The sequence below is a fragment of the Stegostoma tigrinum genome, chromosome 13 (assembly GCF_030684315.1).
Source record: "Stegostoma tigrinum isolate sSteTig4 chromosome 13, sSteTig4.hap1, whole genome shotgun sequence".
NCBI lineage: Eukaryota > Metazoa > Chordata > Chondrichthyes > Orectolobiformes > Stegostomatidae > Stegostoma > Stegostoma tigrinum.
Window position 1 is genome coordinate 67,148,097 of NC_081366.1, and position 20,482 is coordinate 67,168,578.

A 20,482-nucleotide genomic window follows, 5' to 3' on the forward strand; every position below is an offset into this window, starting at 1 on the left:
CCCCGTCCCTGCAATAACCACCAAAAGAGAATCCCCCTACTTCTCACGTACCACCCCACCAACCTCCAGATACAACGCATCAGCCTCCGACACTTCCGCCATCTACAATTCGACCCCACCACCAAAGACAATTTTCCATCTCCACCCTTGTCTGCTTTCCAGAGAGACCACTCTCTCCGGGACTCCCTTGTCCGGTCCACGCTCCCCTCCAACTCCACCACACCCGGCCTTTCTCCTGCAACCGCAGGAAGTGCTACACTTGCCCCCACACCTCCTCCCTCACCACATCCCAGGCCCCAAGAAGACTTCCCACATCAAGCAGATGTTCACCTGCACATCTGCCAATGTGGTATACTGCATCCGCTGTACCTGTTGTGGCCTCCTCTACATCAGGGAAACCAAGCGGAGGCTTGGGGACCGCTTTGCGGAACACCTATGCTTGGTTCGCAATAAACTACACCTCCCAGTCGCATTCCTTAGAGGACATGTCCATCCTGGGCCTCCTGCAGTTCCACAACGATGCCACCCAAAGGTTGCAGGAACAGCCGCTCATATTCAGCTTGGGCACCCTGCAGCCCAATGGTATCAATGTGGATTTCACGAGCTTCAAAATCTCCCCTTCCCCCACTGCATCCCAAAAGCAGCCCAGGTCGTCCCCGCCTTCTGAACCTGTTCTTCCCCTCCTCCCACCTAAAGCCGCACCTCCATGTCCTACCTACAAACTTCATCCCGCCCCCTTAACCTGTCCGTCCTCCCCGGACTGACCTATCCCCTCCCTACCTATACTCTCCTCTCCACCTATCTTCTCCTCTATCCACCTTCGGTCCGCCCCCCTATTTATTTCAGAAGATCCTCCCCATCCCCCTTTTCTGATGAAGGGTCTAGGCTCCAAACGTCAGTGTTTGTGCTCCTGAGATGCTGCGTCGTCTGCTGTGTTCATCCAGCTCCACACTTTGTTATCTTGGATTCTCCAGCATCTGCAGTTCCCATTATTTCTGAGATGAAGTAAAAGGGAGGAGGAGAAATCTCGTGAGGAGCTGTAAAACTCTCTGGAGCTAGCTCCCAAGAACTGCATGTACTGGTTACAATTCTGCAGGAAACTGTTTTGTCTGGAAGTTTCACTGTTAACTCTGGTTTGCAAAGGCATTGCTAACGATATGAACAAAAAAAATCAGCGAGCAAATATTTGTGATTTTAAAGTATTCAGCACCTCCGCCTCCACTGTAAGGTGAGCCAATCGGGATTGGTGCTTGGTCACGTGATTCGAAAAGTTGCTGGGGAGAAGTTTGGATAAGGTTTTTCATTTTGAAATCTGACGGAAGGGAGAGGAATTCGAAGCTAGCTGGAGGCGTTAAGGAGAACTGAAAGTGACCAAGCTTAAAGAGTCAATGAAATAAAGCGGAGACCAGACTGAGCGTGCTTCCTGGCTGTTATTGCAATCCGGAGCCTGGAAGAGCCAATGGCGTCTAAGGGGAAACAACATTTGGGTAAGGAGGAATTCTGCAGAAATTGAAAATTAAGGGGCAGGCGATGTATTTGGTAAAATAAGGGAAGAACGTTTCAAAGCAGAGAGTACGTTGCTAGTCATAGTTGCATTTCAATAGTGAGCACTTGGCTTTAGTTGAAGGGGTCTTCAGAATCCTGTTTCCATTTTTCTGTCTGTGGCGTCAGTGTTTACAGCCCCTGAAAGTGAGGAGCTTCTGTTTTCCGTCAGCAATAGCTTGTGTCGAAAAGGTGCGGATCTTGAAAGTTAGCGGGGACACAGGAGCCTTGGAAAGTGTGTCGCTGCAGATCCTGCAATGAACCCCTTGCTTGGAGATATTAAGATTGTGTTTGTGTTTGTGTTTCAAATCGCTAATAGGACTGCGGTCACTTTAAGAAGCAGTGACTTTTAATCCGGCAATTTTGAAAGTGAGTTCTGTGTCAGGTACTTCTCCCCCCACCCACCCACCCAGCACCTGAAGAAGGACTGAGTCTCGGAAAGCTTGTGTTTTCAAATAGACCTGTTGGTGCAGAGATAGTAGGAACTGCAGATGCTGGAGAATCTGAGGCAACAACGTGTAGAGCTGAATGTACACAGTAGGCCAAGCAGCTTCAGAGGAGCTGGACAGCTGTCGTTTCGGTTCTAGACCCTTCTGTATAAACTGCTCAGACTCATCCACCCCAGTCCAAAAACGGCACCTCCACATCTTGAAAGTAAAAGCTGAACGGGTATTCATCTAGCAGCATCTTGGTCTGCTGTGTTCATCCAGCTCTACACTTCGTTATCTTGGATTCTCCAGCATATGCTGTTCCTATAATCTCCAGGCATTCACTTGGTTGTAGGTGAGGGAGAATGCTTGGAGAGATGAAGGCACGTTTGGGATACCCTACCTCAGAAATTTGGTTTATCGTGGATTTGGCAATGCTTGTGAGGAGCAGAGAATATTAGGGCCAAGTTTGCAACCTAGTGCTGTCAGTAGGTGTGTCAGAAATTATCACCTCGAGTGGTATCAGCTGATTCAGAATATCAATAAGTATAAAGTAAAGTTGCGAGGGAGTTCACAAGTAATTGTATATCTAGATCTCTTTGGCAGAAAGGGAGAATGGTGCCCCAGTGGTGATCCCATTGGAGTCGTCATCCACAGGCCCAGGCTAATGACCTGGGCACACAAGTTCAAATCCCACCACAGCAGTTGGTGAAATTTAACTTCAAACAATAAAATTGTAGAAATTCATTGCAAATGTTTAAGGGTTGTTGTGTGGCAGTGGTAGTGTCCCTGAACCAGAGGACCCAGATTAAAGTCCCACCCTGGTCCAGAGGTGTGTCATGCCTGAACAAGTTCTTTTTTTTAAAGAAAGAAGTCTAAAATCTGGAATCTTAAGCGTGGTTAATTAATAAATGTGGAATTAAAATGCTCAGCTCAGTCATGTAATGATGAATTGATTCTCAGTTGTTGTAAAACTTGGTTCACTAATGTCCTTCAGAGAAGGACATCTGCCATCCTCACCTGGTCTGGCCTACATGTGACTCCAGACCCACAGCAATCTGTGTGACTCTTACCTGCTCTCTGAGATGGCACATTCAGATCAAGGTTAATTAGGGACAGGCAACAAATGCCGGTCTCTCCAGTAATGTCCACATTCTGTGTAGGCATAAAGAAAAGTCCTGCTTATTTTTATGCTATTATGCCAATGGAGGTATTTAAAGAAAAGCCATTTTGCTGCTAGTGGACTCCACAGGTGAGGTGAATTTTAAATGCTGCAGCCACGATCCATATATCGCAATTTTTAGTTATTTGATATTGAGAGATTATTTTGCAATTTGCATGTGAGTTACTCTCTTTTTTCTATTCCCCACGTGCACATTATAGGATTCATAGTAATTGTCCAGTGTATACAGTGGGCACATCAAGTTGGAACAATTGTGTTCACCATGAACTTGAGTTTGCCCAGAAATCTGCCCGTTCCCAACTTGCTCACCCAGCAACCCAGTGCTCCCTCACTAACACTGACCTTGAGGCACCAGTGCCTTGTTTTTAAAATTCTCAATTGTGTGCCCAATCATGCATGGGCTTACCTCCTCTGTTACTGCAACCTCCCACCACTTAATGTTTTTGTACTGCTTGTAATGTAATAAAATTCCCCACGGGGGTGGTCAGGAGCAGTAAAGGTTTTGCAGCAGCTTGGAAGACTGGAAGAAATCTGTAAGATAGGGAGAGGCAAGGCCAGGGAGGGTTATGGAACAGGATTGAGAATTTAAAAATCAACACGTCAGGAGCTGGGTGTAGATCAGTGAATACTGGAGTGAAAGGTAATTGGGATATATTTTGGGCCAAAAGACAAGCTGCAGAGTTTTAGAGATAATGGGAACTGCAGATGCTGGAGATTCCAAGATAATAAAATGTGAGGCTGGATGAACACAGCAGGCCAAGCAGCATCTCAGGAGCACAAAAGCTGACGTTTCGGGCCTAGACCCCTCATCAGAGAGGGGGATGGGGGGAGGGAACTGGAATAAATAGGGAGAGAGGGGGAGGCGGACCGAAGATGGAGAGTAAAGAAGATAGGTGGAGAAGGTGTGGGTGGGGAGGTAGGGAGGGGATAGGTCAGTCCAGGGAAGACGGACAGGTCAAGGAGGTGGGATGAGGTTAGTAGGTAGCTGGGGGTGCGGCTTGGGGTGGGAGGAAGGGATGGGTGAGAGGAAGAACCGGTTAGGGAGGCAGAGACAGGTTGGACTGGTTTTGGGATGCAGTGGGTGGGGGGGAAGAGCTGGGCTGGTTGTGTGGTGCAGTGGGGGGAGGGGATGAACTGGGCTGGTTTAGGGATGCAGTGGGGGAAGGGGAGATTTTGAAACTGGTGAAGTCCACATTGATACCATATGGCTGCAGGGTTCCCAGGCGGAATATGAGTTGCTGTTCCTGCAACCTTCGGGTGGCATCATTGTGGCAGTGCAGGAGGCCCATGATGGACATGTCATCAAGAGAATGGGAGGGGGAGTGGAAATGGTTTGCGACTGGGAGGTGCAGTTGTTTGTTGCGAACTGAGCGGAGGTGTTCTGCAAAGCGGTCCCCAAGCCTTCCTCCCACCCCAAGCCGCACCCCCAGCTACCTACTAACCTCATCCCACCTCCTTGACCTGTCTGTCTTCCCTGGACTGATCTATCCCCTCCCTACCTCCCCACCCACACCTTCTCCACCTATCTTCTTTACTCTCCATCTTCGGTCCGCCTCCCCCTCTCTCCCTATTTATTCCAGTTCCCTCCCCCCATCCCCCTCTCTGATGAAGGGTCTAGGCCCGAAACGTCAGCTTTTGTGCTCCTGAGATGCTGCTTGGCCTGCTGTGTTCATCCAGCCTCACATTTTATTATCTGCAGAGTTTTAGGATAGGTTAAAGCCTATTCTCTGTCTCATGAGAGAGAATGACAACTGTTGGTTTAACTTGAGTCAAGTCAAGTTCATCTCAGCCTCTTTTCCCTTCTATTGCCTGAGGTGTGAAGGAGAGTTTTTCATGGTACCCTCAGCTGGTGTGGGAATTGAACCAATGCTGTTGGCTGCACACTACATTGCAAACTAGCTGCCTGGCCAACTGAGCGAAACAAATCCCCAGTTGTGGGAGATCAGTGAAGAACATTTTGGGCAACAAAAGCACGGGGGAGAATCTCAGCAGCAGATGACCTGAGATGAGTGGAGTTGGGAGATGTGGTGAAGGTGGAAAGAGGCAGTCTTTGTTATCATACATGAGGTCGGAAGATCATCATGGGATCAAAAAATGTGATGCAACATTTGCAGACAGGCTGACTTGATCTGCAACTGTTGCATTTATATGGCATTATCAAAGCATTTTGCAGTCTGTGAACTACTTTTGAGTCTGGACATTGCTGAGATGTCAGAATTACAGCAGCCAACTTGAGCACAGCAAGATCCCACAGCACCTCTGTGGTAATAGTCATGTAATCTGCTTTAATGATGTTAGTTAAGGGATGGATGTTGATCGGATCATCAGGGAGCACTTAAATGATAGTACAGCTCAAGAATTGATCCGTCAGCTCGTCACGATTGCACCGACACGATGTCTTTCTAAACTAAAACCTTTTGCCTCTACACACTATATTCCTCTATTCTGCAGCTGCTCATGTTTCTGTCAAGATGCTTCTTAAATGTTGCTATTGTATCCACCTCCTCCACCACTTCTGGCAGTGCATTCAAGGCACTTATCACTCCAAGTATGAAAAAAAATTGCTTTTCACATTTCTTTTTGAACATAATCCCTTTTACCTTAAATCTGTGGTAATTGACACTGCTCCTTGATCTCCAGTCTGAAAATCACCCTTCCACTGCTACTTCTGTCTTCTATGGCTAAGTCAGTTGTGTATCCGACTTACCACTTTTCGTTTCCGCCTGCATGAGGCACCTTGTCAAAGGCCTTGCTAAAGTCCATATAAACAAGATGTACTATCCTGCCCTCATCAATTGCTCCCTTGTGTTTTTTTTTGAGCAGTGTCATTTCTTTTCTGAAAAGTCAATACAAAAGTACCTCTTTATTTGCTTTGCTGTGGGATTTTGAAGTTGTGAAAGATACAATATCAATGCATATCTTTTTGTTTTTCACAAGTATACGGAGGTGTGAGTGGTGGTTGTAAAAAGAAGTTGTTTAAATTTTTTTTGTAAAGTGCCATTGTCAGTCTTTCGAGATCAACCAAACCATTCCCTTCTCAAATACAGACGGTTCTTTCCCCAAATTTATTAGTCATGTATTCCCTCACTCCACCCTCAGTGAACAGTGATTTGCAGACTGTTTGACAGACTGTCACATGAAGCCTCTATCCCCTGTCCATCGCCATCTCTGTATTGGTCAACAGGGCAGTTGAACTGATGGATTAATAGATCTCCACAGTTCTGAGGAAGGGTTGCCAGACCCGAAACATTAACTCTTTTTTTCCTTCGCAGATGCTGCCAGACTGGCTGAGCTTTTCCAGCAATTTTGTTTTCGTTCCTCAAAGACACGTCATCTGATGGCAGTGCCCAAACTCTGGTCTCCACTGCCAGCACTGTCTAGATTGAGACTGGAGTCCTGCACCTTCTGACCTGGGGTGAGGAAATGCTATGACTGAGATACAGACTCACTTCATTCTTGCAACAGATAGACAACACAGCAGATAATAAATGATGAAAGGAATCTCATGAGACTATATAACACAGGAGCAAAAGTAGTCTATTCAGCCCATTGAATCTGCTCCATCATTCGTTCAGCTCATGTCTGATCTGATAATCCTCAACTCCACTTTCCTGCTTTATTCCCATAATCTTTGACTCCCTTACTCATTAAAAATCTGTCTTTCCCAGCTTTGAACATAATATAATGACCTTAATATAGTGCATTCTCCCCAATCTCAACAGTCCTCTGTGCTAAAGAATTCCACAGATTCACGACCCTGAGAGAGAGGAAAAAAACCTTCATCTCTATCTCTAATGTGTGACTCCTTATTCTGAGAGTTCCTAAGCTTGTTAAAAAGGCGAGAGCAGTTAGGCCTTTGTCGAAATGAATGCATACCAACATCCCCTCAACACCTTGCCTGTTCCTCCTCTGGACTGTGAAATTACTTGGATCGCAGTTTATCATATCAAAACATTCTCTAACACTTTGCACAAATTACATTGACTTTAAAGTTCAGTGGCTGTTTGTTTTGTTCTCGTGATTTGAAAAATCCACCAGGGTCAGGTGCTAGTATGATCAGTGTGCCAGTTGCTCTGGTGTGGATGTGGAATGAGAGGGTTGGCTACTGGGAGGGGAGGGAAGGGGCGTGGATGGGAATGTGCAGCTGTCTGGCCTGGGAATTTAGTCCAGAATGGCAGCTTTCTCTCATGGGCTGCAATGTTGAGTTTGCAACTTCAAACCAAACTGATGGCTGATTTCAGCAACTATATCTTATGCTGTAGAGTTCTCCTTCTCAATCCTTTCTTGCTGTAGGCTTTTGAAAAATTCCTCAAATTCTTTCTTGAACAGTGTTTTAAATCCCTCTCTTTTACTGTCTGTAAAGCACATGGAAGTTCTTGTTCTTAGCTGACAGTGAGAACAAAATATATTTGAATACTTTTTTTGAACTTAGCTGGTTCCCACTCCAAAGACATGAGAAATTGCAACAGATTCGGGGCAGCACAGAGGTGCAGTTTTTAATGCTGCTGCCTCGCAGCGCCGGGGACCAGGGTTCAGTTCCACCCTTGGGTGACTGTGTGGAGTTTATGCATTTTCCCCATGTCTATGTGGGTTTCCTCTGAGTGCTGTAGTTTCCTCCCACAGTCCAAAGATGTGCAGGTTAGGTGGATTGGGAATGCTAAATTGCCCACTGTGTTCAGGTGTATGTAGCTTAGTTGGGTTATAGGGTGATGGGCCTGGGTGGGATGCTGCAACGCTGTGGTTTTGTTGGGCTGAATGGCCTGTTTCCACACCGTAGGGATTCCATGATTCTAACAGAATGCAAGGTATTACAACACTTTTGACTTTGACATTAATCCAAGACTGTCTCTTCTGACAGAGTGATTGTAGAGGCCCCCAGTCACCATTAGAAGTAGACCAGGGCATTTTCCCTGGTGCATTGGCTAATATTTATTCTTCAGTGTTATTCAACACCAAAGTATCCGGTCATTTCCCTATAGCTGTTTGCTGTGTGCAAGCTGGTATTTTTCTGGCCTACATTATACCTTTTTAAAAAAAAATCTAAAGCCCCAGATGGCTGTGGATGCTCAGACATTGACCATCATCAATCTCTATATATTCACACAGTTCATAGAACCACTGCAGTCTGGAAGCAGGCCATTCGGCCCACCAAGTCCACACCAACCCTCTGAAGAACACCTCATCCAGACCTAACCCCTACTCTTTCCCTGCAGTCCTGCACCTCCCATTGCCAACCCACCCAGCCCGCACATTCTCAGACCGTGGGAGGAAACTGAAGCATCTGAAAGAAACCCACACAGACGTGGAGAGAATGTGCAAACTCCAAACATCTTTCCGACAGATACTGTATCTAAGTGAATTGAGGTATCTAGGGATAATGAAGGTTGAGTTTAGGCAGATCGGTTTATGCTGAGTGGCTGAGCAGACTTGGTGGACTGAGTTGTATAATCCATCTCCTATAATTTTATGTTCTTTACTTTTTTTGTGCTGACTGGGGGGAGCCACATAAATTGAATATCTTTTAAAATGTGCTGATTGGGGTCCCTCTGGACTGTAGCTGCTAGAGGAGCTACTGACTCATTTGTATTTCACACTGAGGTTAATGTTTAGATTCGCAAACTTGACACGCTGCAGGGGGAGAGATCATAGGATGTCAGAAGGGGATTTGCTGCCACTGTTATCTGTCTGTCAGTGACATTAATTTGTTGCCTCAGAATCTTGATTATCCCTTGAGCCATTGAATCCAAATCTTACTCTTGTGAAACAAGCAACCAAATGTGCACCAATGCTACAATGCAACACCAAGGGAATGCTGCACTAACAAAGGTTCTGTCATTTGGGTGAGAAACTAACCTAAGACTTTCTTCTCAAGGTGTAAAAATCCTGTGACAATGTTGTGAAGACAAGTTTGGGTATCATCTTTGGCGTGGTCAATATTTATTCCCAAAACATCATTATGGAAACGGATTCTTTGGTCACTACCGTATAGCTGTTTTGGCAGCTTACCACATGCACATTGACTGCCAAGATTATAACAGTGACCACACTTTTTGAAAATACTTAATTTGCTGTAAAACACTGTGAGATATCTTGAGATTGTGAAAGCTGCAATAAAAAAATAACATTTTTTAAAGACATTACTTCAAATGCATCTCTTGGGTCAGGCATTTAGTCACCTCTCCTCATGTCTCCTTTGGCTCCATGATCACAGTGTTTGATAGAATTCCAGTCCATCGTATTTTCCATGTTAAAGATGCTATATAAATGCAAGTTGTTGTGTTTTTCAGCAGCTGCTGACTGCATTCAGACTGAAGATGGGAATGACGCTGCAAGATCTGGGACCCTGATGTCCCGGGAGGAGGAGTTGCACGAAGCTTGTTTTACTGCTAAGGCGAAGAGGAAGTTGAGGAAGAACTCGTCACGTGACTCTGACTCCAGCCATGAGTCCTTCTCTGACAATGTGGAAGCTCCTGGCATTAAGGGCAAAACGGGAGACAAGAAATCACGGTCTGGGAAAGGCCGGGGGCTTCCAAAGAAAGGTAAGTGGGAAAGTTCAGGCAGGGCCCGTCAAGGGGGCTTGTGGTTGAAACTTGAATGCGAATTGTAAGTCTTTCTTCAGATTTCTGTTTCCTCTTATCAGATGGACTCTGTATCCTGTCGAAGACCCCAATGGCCTTGTTATAGTATGGAATGCAATGTGACTTGCAGTGATAATGGACGTGGATTAATATTTGGAATTGACTTGCTTTGAGGGGCCCTTCTAAAAGATTCTGTTCAAAAACCATGTGTCAGTAAGCAAGGTTAATGCGGGATTTGTAACTGTTTCAGTACTGGTTTCCTTCTTCCAGTGCAGTGATGGATTCTGATTCACCCTCCCTCCCCCTCCAAATACAATAAGTTATACTGCAATAAGTCAATTCCCGCCAGTGTCAGCGTTGCTATCCCTGGTTGGACAATTTTCTGGGATATTTCCCTGCTGACCTGACACCGCCTGCTACCACAATCAGTCATTCAATGCATCAGTTGCTTTTGATGGTTGCTACAATGCACTGAGTTTTTGATCCATTCTGTGAAAATTGAAAGAACCGTGGTTGCTGTGTATCAGGAACAAAAACAGAAGTTGCTGGAAAAGCTCAGCAGGTCTGGCAGCATCTGTGAAGGAAATATCAGAGTTGACATTTCAGGTCTGGTGCCCCTTCCTTGGAACTGTTCTGAAATGTCAAGCTAATATTTTCTTCACAGATGCTACCATACCTGCTGAACATTTCCAGCAACTTCTGTTTTTGTTCCTGCCCATTCTGTAATTTTATTAGAGTGGGTATGTGCCACAGTCATAGAGGCCTATGGCACAGAAAAAGACCCTTCGGCCCAGTGAGTCTGTGCCATTTTATAGCATTGAACCCAGGGCCCAAATTCACTCCCGAGAAAATAGCAGTCAGAGAGGAAGAAGAGTGCCAAATACATCTCCTTCTCCCACAAGCGTTAACTTTTAATTCTGGGAAAGGCCAGGCTAAGCCAGTGAGTATTAGCATCTCTGACCCAGTCCTGGTCATTGCTGCTACAAACTTACAATCTGGTGTGCCTGCTCATGGTGCCACCAGAGGGGGCTGTTCTCCCCCAGCTGCAGCTTCACTGTCTATGCTTCAGACTGTTCATGTAGGGAAGGAGCGAATTTTTTTTAAATGAAAGAGATTAGGATGGATGATACTTATGAAAGACATGAATTGCAACAAATAAATAGACTTGGAGAACAACAGTATCACTAAGATGGTCAAAGATAAAGTGAAAGAAACTGCTATTAAACATGTTATTTGGATCAGCAGTGCACAGTGTGTCTGCAATAAAACAGGAGTTGGAGGCAATATAACATGGTGGGGAAATAGATATGTCAGGGATCACTGAATCACAGAAAAATTGGGACTGTGATTTAAACATTGCGGTGCGTCACATATTTGTAGTGAGCAGGAGGCTGGAGTAACTGTATTTGGAGTCAGAAATCCTACTGCATGGAGACAGGCCCTTCAGCCCAAGCTGGTCCATGCTGACCAAAATGACCATCCATACTAATCCCATTTCCCTGCACTTGGCCCATATCCTTCTAAACCTTCCCTATCCATGTATTTAGGGTATGCCATTTTCAACGTTGTTAATGTACCCACCTCAACCACTTCTGGCAGCTCATTTGCAATTGTATTTAAAAAGTGATGCAACTATTGGTAAGACAAAAATACAATCCTTGCTCATAAAGACAAAATGATAACAAAGGATTGATCACATTAATTGTTATAGGCTACAGTTCATTGAACTGTAGAAGAGAGATAGAAGAATAAGGCAAATTAGGGAGATGGATTAAAAGGCATATGGGGGAATTTTAACTCTACCTAATATAATTGGCTAGAAGGAATGGGTGAAAGGATTAAGGGAATAAAGCCTCTACAATGAGTTCTTTCTAACCTGGTATTTAAGAAACCCAGCAAGAAAGATTTTGCTGCTGGATCTGTTAGTAGGGAACAAACCAATGCAAGTAAGAGTAGTACAAGTTGGAGAATAATTTAGGATACAGTGACCATAATGTAACAGAGATTAGGGTAGTAATTCTGAAGGACATGCGACTGACGTAGATCTGGTTAATAATTTGGAGAAAAGCCAACTTGGAGAGCCTGAGAATAAAACTTTGGGAAGTAAAATCGATGACAATTTTGGCAAACAAAGAGAAATGTTTAAAATGTTCAGTAAAAACTAAAAATTACATTTAACTGAAAGAAAATCCAAGTTATTGAGGCTGAACGGAGTATAAGTTTAAGATGAAGGTGGATGGGATGAGCGGGTGAGTGGTATGCAAACATGAGGTAGCCATGTTTGAGTCGGAGAGCCTGTTTCTGTGAAATGTACTTATTCTGTGTCATTCACACGGTATTGTAGTGAGGCAGTGGCACAGTGTGCCTTCTGTGAAAACGAGGATTGATCTGACGCAGATTTTGTGTGTGTTGAAGGAGGTGCTGGCGGTAAAGGTGTCTGGGGTGCTGCAGTTCAGGTGTACGATGTGGAGCAGCCGGATGTCCATGATCCCAACTATGATGATGATAAACAGGTATTCTTGGTTTGGTCTCAAATTTATACAGTCAAGTGGCCTTTAAAATGCTAAAAGGACTAGATATGTAGCCTGAGGAAAGCTTTTCTTCTGGTGGAGGGCTCCAGAATGTAGGATTTCTGTACAATGGTGTTCTATATCCCCACTACATACGGGAGCCTGTGAAAGCCATTGCTATTTATACCAACTTCTGTGTTGGAAATATTGTAGGAATGTTTCATAGAGGCTTGTTACCCTTCTGTGGAGAGGGATATGGAATAGTTTCATTTCCTTTTCATCTTTTGAAAAAGTTTGTTAACAAGGATATGTTGATGATGTCTGGTTAGTATTTTATTAAAATAAATCAATGAGATAATGAAATACTGTACAATTATTTACATGCAGTGTCTTTAGGTAGGAATACTGCCTTATTCCAGGAGAAGCCATCATTTGTTTTTCACAGTAACTTCAGAAAGAGTAAATTGACAAGTTGTATTTTGAGTTTCTCTTCATTTCAGAGGATAAATGTGACAAGATGATAAATTACCAGTTAGATTATTTGCTGTTGTGTGTTGCATATGTATTTGGTATAGTTATTGCTTCCAAACTATCCTATTAAAGAAACATTCCTCTGTCTACACGAGCAACCAAAGTTCCTACTTCACAATCTGCCTTCGCAAATGCTTGTCTCTCTTAGCAACCCCCTGATTTTCTAGTGCCATTCCACCAAACAATTTAATATTATAATGCTACGTTACCCTCATGTCTGGTGTCAGCTGTGGCACAGTTGGTAATAGACTTGCCTGAATCACAAGTCCCACATCTGAGCAAAAGAACAAAGAGGAAGGCTGTCAGGGATGTTTGCTTTTGGCTAAAATGTTATCCTGAATCTCTCTCTCTCTGTAACTGTTTGAATGATGTAAAATATCCAAGTGATATTTTGAAGAGTAATCCAGCATCCTGGACAATATTTATCTCTGTCAACATTAGGGAGGAGTGCAGATAGTCTGCTGATGGCTGCTTCTGTATTTAAAGCACTGACTCCTCTCCAAACAAATGCTTCATTGGCTGTAAAATGATTTGAGTTGTCCAGCAGTTTTAAAATGTGCTAAATAAATGTTACTGTTGATTTTTAGCTCATCCCATTTAATAGTCTAAACGTACGCACCTACCCTTGAACAGAACAAGGGAGTGCAGACTTAACATAGGCCATTTAGGAATGAAGTCAGGAAGCACGTTTTCTCTCAAAACACAGAAAACTTTTGCCTACAAAAGGCTGTGGATTCAGAGTAAAGTATTCAAGATTGAGCACAATAGATCTTTGTTTGTATAGCCAGATATGGTAGAACAAAGATCAAAGAATAGAAATCCAGGTACAGGTAGCCCTGATTATAATTAAAAGCAGGTCAGGGCTGAAAAGGATGAATAACCTTCCTTCTATTTTAACATCCCTACTGTTAGGTAATTTCCCTGTTTGGCATGCAGGTGAGCTGTGAGACAAACTTATGTTTGTTTTGTTGTAGGGTGAGACTGTTTACCAAACGGTTGTTCCCGAACTGGATGACTGTGAGTTTGAAAAAGCAGTGACTCCAATAATTCAGGAATACTTTCAACATGGTCACAAAAAAGAGGTTGCTGTAAGTAACATTCCTGTTGCTATCCTATATCTTATGCTTCTTGTCTTCCTTTTTCTCTCTTACCATCCTTTTTCTTTATTTCTTTGCCTCCCTCTTTCTTTTTCTCATGCTCTCTTCTCTCTCCTTTTTCTCTTTGTCTTTCTTTCTTTTTCCTCTCTCGAGCACTCTCTCTCTCGCGGCGTTTCTCCCTCAACACAAATACACAGTAGCAAATGGATTTTAATGTAGAGAGATGAGAGCTCAACTCTGAACTTTAAAAATGAATAGTTCTCTTTAAATGGTAAAATATAAATTAGCAATGGTAGTTCACTGAATCTCTCCGGAAAGACTTGGGGTGGCTGCATAGGTCAATAAAGTGATTTAAGCAGATTACAAAAGCTCAGAAGTGAGATTTGGAAGTCTTACTTTCGCTTATCAAAGCCCTACTTAGATCACTGCCAGAGATACTATGAACGAGGCACTACACCTCCTGAAAGACATTTTGGCTTTGGAGTGCATGCAGTGATAATTTACCATATGATGCCAGATCTTGAAGGATTACATTATTGGACAACATTAATATTGTTATTCCTGGGAATTTCAAAGGTGAAGGAGTGATTTGATCCAGATATATTTGGAGATACGAAAAGGATAAAGGTCAGATAGACAAAGAGAAACTTATGGTGACTGGGGAGCCTAGGATGAAGGGGCATAGTCTAAAAATTAGAGCCACACTTTTAAGGGAATAAAATTGTGAAGTTGTGACTTCACCTGCTTAGGCTCTGAGCTCTGGAATTAGTCCTGTCTTACTCTCTTCATTGCTTTAAATTACTCCTTGAAACCTAAGCCTTTGGTTACCTGTCCTAATATTTCCAGTGGTTTAGTTAGATGTTTTGTTGATGTCACACTTGACAAGGGCTTTGGATTCTTTACTGCATTTCAAAAGCACGATATCAGTGCAGTTCAGTCACTCATCCAATTTGTTTCTCCCCCACCTACTTCACCCCCATAATTCTCCTAACAGTTCCAGTGGAACGCAGGGTAAAAGCAAATTGCACAATGTCAGATCATGCCCCCACAGGACCCTGTGACAAAATGCAGATGGGCATGTGGTGGCTCTGTGTGGGAACAGGCGTAGCCTGTTTGCAATTGGTTCTCACGAGGAATTGAATGCCTCTGTTGCACCGCTTTGCAGACCCTCCTGGCTCAGTTGAACCTCGGCAGTAAGAGAAGCAAGCTCCCATTCCTGTCGGTGAGCATGGCGCTGGAGGGCAAGGCTAGCCACCGGGAGCTGATATCTCGCCTCCTGGCCGACCTGACGGGCAAGCAGATGTCAGTCGAAGATGTCGCCTCTGCTTTTGACCAGCTGCTGAGTGACCTGCCAGACCTGGTCCTTGACACACCTGAGGCTCCACAGGTACGGGTGCTCTGCTTCCGTTCTCACGGGGAACCTGGTGTACTCCCCTTGTCATAGGTAGCAGTGGGTTCAAGTTGATGGCTGCTTATGCATGAGGTTGTCTAGAGGGATAGTTCTTCTACTGTACTCTATACTGCGGAACACCGCAACGGAGGCTGTTGGCCATGGTGAAACACAGGATCAGGAACTTGATTGCTTCAAGTGTTTTTCTGAATTCAGGAATTCGGAGAGAATAGGATTTTGGAGTGAAAAGGGATTTTGTGTGGAGGGGGAGAAGGTCATTGAGCCCACAGCACAGATCAGGGTCTTTCAGCCCATCAAGTCTAATATAAAACAAACACCTAACTGTTCTAATCCCATTTTCCAGTTCTTGACCATATCCTTATATGACTGCAAGTGCACATCTACTTATTTCTTAAATGTTATGAGGGTTTCTGCCTCTATTGCCCTTAAGGGCAGTGAGTTCTAGAATCCCACCACCTTCTGGGTGAAAAGGTTTTTGCTCTCATCTCCCCTAAACCACCTGCATTCCATTTTAAAATTAAGCCCCCTTGTTCTTGACCGTTTGAATGGGAACAATTATATTCTATCTCCCCTGCCCATAAGTCAAGTCCCCTTTCAACCTTCTTTGCTCCAGAGAACATCCAGGTGAATCTCCTTTGTGCATCTTCCGTTGCAGTCACATGCTTCATATAGTGTGGTGATCAGAGCCGCACACAGTGTGGGCGAACCAAAGCTCTGCACAACTTGGACATAATTTCCTTACTCTTATAATCAATGCTTCACATGGTAAAAGTAAGTGTCTTGTATACCACTTTAACCACCCTGCTAACTTGTCCTGCAACATTCAGGGATTTGTGGTCAAGCTTCCTGAACTCCTAGTGTCCTGTCATTTGTTGAGTATCCCTTTGTTTTGTTTCCTTTTTCAAAGTGCATCACCTCACCGTCATTAGGGATAAATTCCATCTGCCCATCAGACCAATCTATTTATATCGTCCTGTCGGCCAACACCTTCCCTTCCCTGTCGGCCAACACCTTCCCTTCCCTGTCGGCCAACACCTTCCCTTCCCTGTCGGCCAACACCTTCCCTTCCCTGTCGGCCAACACCTTCCCTTCCCTGTCGGCCAACACCTTCCCTTCCCTGTCGGCCAACACCTTCCCTTCCCTTGTGTCATCTGACCCCCGCAATGTTCTCACCCTGCTCATTTTTAAATATCATAAGCACTGATCCGTGTGATACCTGATAGCACACTGAGCTCCAGTCTCTCAAACAGTCTTCTAGCACAACTTCTGTCTCTTTTTACTAAGCCAATTTTGGACCCAACTGCCAAGACACCCTGGATCCCATGAGTTTACCTTCTTTATCAGTCTCTCATGTGGGAACTTGTCAAAGGCCTTGCAGGAATCCATAACAACTATATTAACTGTTGTACACTCCTCTTGAACACCTGGTTACCTCCTCAAAAAACTCTACCAGATTTATTAGACGTGACCTCCCTCTGATAAAGCTGTACTGACTATTGCTGATCAAATCTTGCCATTTAAAATGGTGATTAATTTTCTCTTTCACTATTTTCTTCCATATTTTCCGTCCCACTGATGTGAGAGTCAATAATCTATAGTTGTTTGGTCCGTCTCTACTACCTTTCTTGCAAGGTGAAGCCACATTAACTGCCCTGCAGTCCTCTGGTACCTACCTTTTGGCCAGAGAAGATTTAGAGGTGATTCAGAGGACCTATTATCACCTCCCTCGTCTCCCGCAGCAGCCTGGAATACAACTCATCCGAACCTGGAGAGTTGTCTGTTCTTATACTTGTGAAAACCCCCCGAACCTCCTTGTTGTTTATCAATCTTGGCCAATTGTATAACTAGAGCTGGGGATAGGCCTTTAGACTAGATAGTGAAGACAGTGTTGGGAGATTCAGAAATCTGAAGAGAAAACTCAATGCAGTAGATCAGTGCAGCTGTTTGAGTATTGATGGATGAAGCATTCAGAACAGGATAGTTAAATTAGTGACCCCATTAGGAATGAATGTCATTGTCTTTTGTCACAGTTAGAAAGACATGGTTACAAGGTGACCAGGTTTAAGAAATAGACATTCCGGTATGCAAACACCTAAAGACAGAATTTTAAAAAAGAAGAGGAACAACACTGATAAGAATGTACAAGAAAAGGATATTAGTAAGAAAGAATCTTGTCTCAGGAAGTAGAATCAATATGAATGAAAATTGGATGTGAGTTTGCTCGCTGAGCTGGAAGGTTAGTTTTCAGACGCTTCGTCACCATTCTAGGTAACATCATCAGTGAGCCTCCGATGAAGATTCATTGGAGGCTCACTGATGATGTTACCTAGAATGGTGACGAAACGTCTGAAAACTAACCTTCCAGCTCAGCGAGCAAACTCACATCCAGAACCTCAACCTGAGCTACAAATCTTCTCTCAACTTGCTTTGAAAATTGGACATGATAATGTTCCAAAAATTCTCATGAGAGAAGTTTATCAGCACCCTAACAGTTGTTATATTGTTGGACAAAGCATTAAGCAGGAAATAATTGGCATATTGTAACAAAGGCAATATAATAATCATGGAGACTTTAACTTCATGTAGTTGAATCAATCAAATGAGCAAAGATGGTGTAGTAGATTTTTTTTGTAGAATGCTTTCACGACGATATGTTGTGTAACCAACTAGGACGATATTACAAGATAATAAAATGTGAGGCTGGATGAACACAGCAGGCCAAGCAGCATCTCAGGAGCACAAAAGCTGACGTTTCGGGCCTAGACCCTTCATCAGAGAGGGGGATGGGGGGAGGGAACTGGAATAAATAGGGAGAGAGGGGGAGGCGGACCGAAGATGGAGAGTAAAGAAGATAGGTGGAGAGGGTGTAGGTGGGGAGGTAGGGAGGGGATAGGTCCGTCCAGGGAAGATGGACAGGTCAAGGAGGTGGGATGAGGTTAGTAGGTAGCTGGGGGTGCGGCTTGGGGTGGGAGGAAGGGATGGGTGAGAGGAAGAACCAGTTAGGGAGGCAGAGACAGGTTGGACTGGTTTTGGGATGCAGTGGGTGGGGGGGAAGAGCTGGGCTGGTTGTGTGGTGCAGTGGGGGGAGGGGATGAACTGGGCTGGTTTAGGGATGCAGTAGGGGAAGGGGAGATTTTGAAACTGGTGAAGTCCACATTGATACCATATGGCTGCAGGGTTCCCAGGCGGAATATGAGTTGCTGTTCCTGCAACCTTCGGGTGGCATCATTGTGGCAGTGCAGGAGGCCCATGATGGACATGTCATCAAGAGAATGGGAGGGGGAGTGGAAATGGTTTGCGACTGGGAGGTGCAGTTGTTTGTTGCGAACTGAGCGGAGGTGTTCTGCAAAGCGGTCCCCAAGCCTCCGCTTGGTTTCCCCAATGTAGAGGAATTTTTTTTTTTTTTTTCTTCTGCAAAGCGGTCCCCAAGCCTCCGCTTGGTTTCCCAACAACCAGCCCAGCTCTCCCCCCCCCCCCCCCCCCCCCCCCCCCCCACCCACTGCATCCCAAAACCAGTCCAACCTGTCTCTGCCTCCCTAACCGGTTCTTCCTCTCACCCATCCCTTCCTCCCACCCCAAGCCGCACCCCCAGCTACCTACTAACCTCATCCCACCTCCTTGACCTGTCCGTCTTCCCTGGACGGACCTATCCCCTCCCTACCTCCCCACCTACACCCTCTCCACCTATCTTCTTTACTCTCCATCTTCGGTCCGCCTCCCCCTCTCTCCCTATTTATTCCAGTTCCCTCCCCCCATCCCCCTCTCTGATGAAGGGTCTAGGCCCGAAACGTCAGCTTTTGTGCTCCTGAGATGCTGCTTGGCCTGCTGTGTTCATCCAGCCTCACATTTTATTATCTTGGAATTTCCAGCATCTGCAGTTCCCATTATCTCTAGGACGATATTACTTTGTTTGCTCACTATAATGAGGCAGGGTTAATTCATAGTAAAAGATCTTCTGGGAAAATGTAACCATAATACATTTGAATTCCATTTTAATTTTGAAAGCAACATACCTGAGTCAAAAACAAGATGATTTCCAATATCTGTGATATTTTGCTTTCATATTGATTATTGTGTGAAATCTCTGATTAATATCACAGAAGCATTTGTAATAAAAATGGAAAATTGGTGCATTTGGTGGGTCTGAAAATCTTATAGCCTTAACCAAGTCTGGTCTGTGCTCATTCTGTTTCGGTTGGCACTTGGATCAGAACCATGGTACAGGTACAGCACCCCATGAAATTCTGATTGCAGGTAGTTGAGGATGTCCTGTGGGGATGACTTCACCTTAGTCAGTTTTCTCTGTGTGCGTGCTCAATCTTTATAAGAAAAACTAGACAGGTGATGGCACACAAATCCTGATGCAGCACACATTTTGCTACATTATTGAGGGTAAGGACATTAGCAAGCCTTCTTTGTTTGCTAATTGGTGGCACTGGACACAGCCTCAAAGGCAACTTTGGAGGAAGAGGGTTGTGTTGGTGAGGCTAGGGTGGAAGGGCCCCTCAAAATGGTGACAGGACATGGGACACTTGCACTTCAATGTGGGTATGCAGCCATTCTTCTAACTAAAGACCACATATTGGTGTTAGTTCAAATGGTAAGGCCTGTTTTAAAGCTTTCCCTTCAAAGTCTGTCCGTCTGGTTGATGTGTTTGTGTTTATGTGCAGATGTTGGGCCAGTTCATAGCCCGTGCCATGGCTGACCATGTCTTACCCACTGGCTTCCTGGACAGTTACAAGGGGAAGGTTGACTGTGAGCAGGCTCGGTAAGCACTGACAGACTACTGGATGTAATTGTAAGACCTTTGTTACTAAATTATCTGGTGAGTTGGGCCTGTCTTTCTGTTCTTGTTGTTCCCAAAAGTGTTGCATTGAAGGAAGCATGCTTGAGTAGAGCACAGATAGAGATGATGTTCTCCCTCCTCTCCTATGCTTTTACACTCCCTCCTGCTCCGTATCAGCGCAGTCTCATTCCCAATCCCGTGGTCGAGATCATTTAGCTTGAGTCAGCTGAAAGTTGGAATAGTCCTCAACCCTTGTCCAGACACTTACCTTAACTGCACCCGGGGAGGGGTTTCATGGAAAATTCAATCCATTCCCACTCTGAAAAGTGACTGCTAGCATGGAGATATCCCAAGTGAACTAGTCAGACAGTAAATTTCATGGTGCAGTTCCAGAATGTAGGTGATTGCTGGAGTCT

General features: G+C 44.6%; 1 protein-coding gene across 4 annotated transcripts in view; it reads left to right on the forward strand.

Moving 5' to 3' along the window:
- The first annotated feature begins 883 nt into the window (after positions 1-883).
- LOC125458449 (programmed cell death protein 4-like) overlaps positions 884-20,482 on the forward strand; it is a 28,627-nt gene continuing 9,028 nt past the window's right edge. For 2 of the 4 annotated variants that reach the window (XM_048543718.2, XM_048543720.2), the window contains exons 1-6: positions 884-1,487; positions 9,441-9,692; positions 12,147-12,244; positions 13,747-13,860; positions 15,035-15,256; positions 19,951-20,048. In XM_048543718.2, coding sequence (XP_048399675.1) covers positions 1,460-1,487; positions 9,441-9,692; positions 12,147-12,244; positions 13,747-13,860; positions 15,035-15,256; positions 19,951-20,048 — 812 coding nt within the window. In that variant the 5' untranslated portion in view covers positions 884-1,459. The remainder of the gene's footprint in view (positions 1,488-9,440; positions 9,693-12,146; positions 12,245-13,746; positions 13,861-15,034; positions 15,257-19,950; positions 20,049-20,482) is intronic. The other 2 variants (XM_048543719.2, XM_048543722.2) reach the window with 2 other exon arrangements.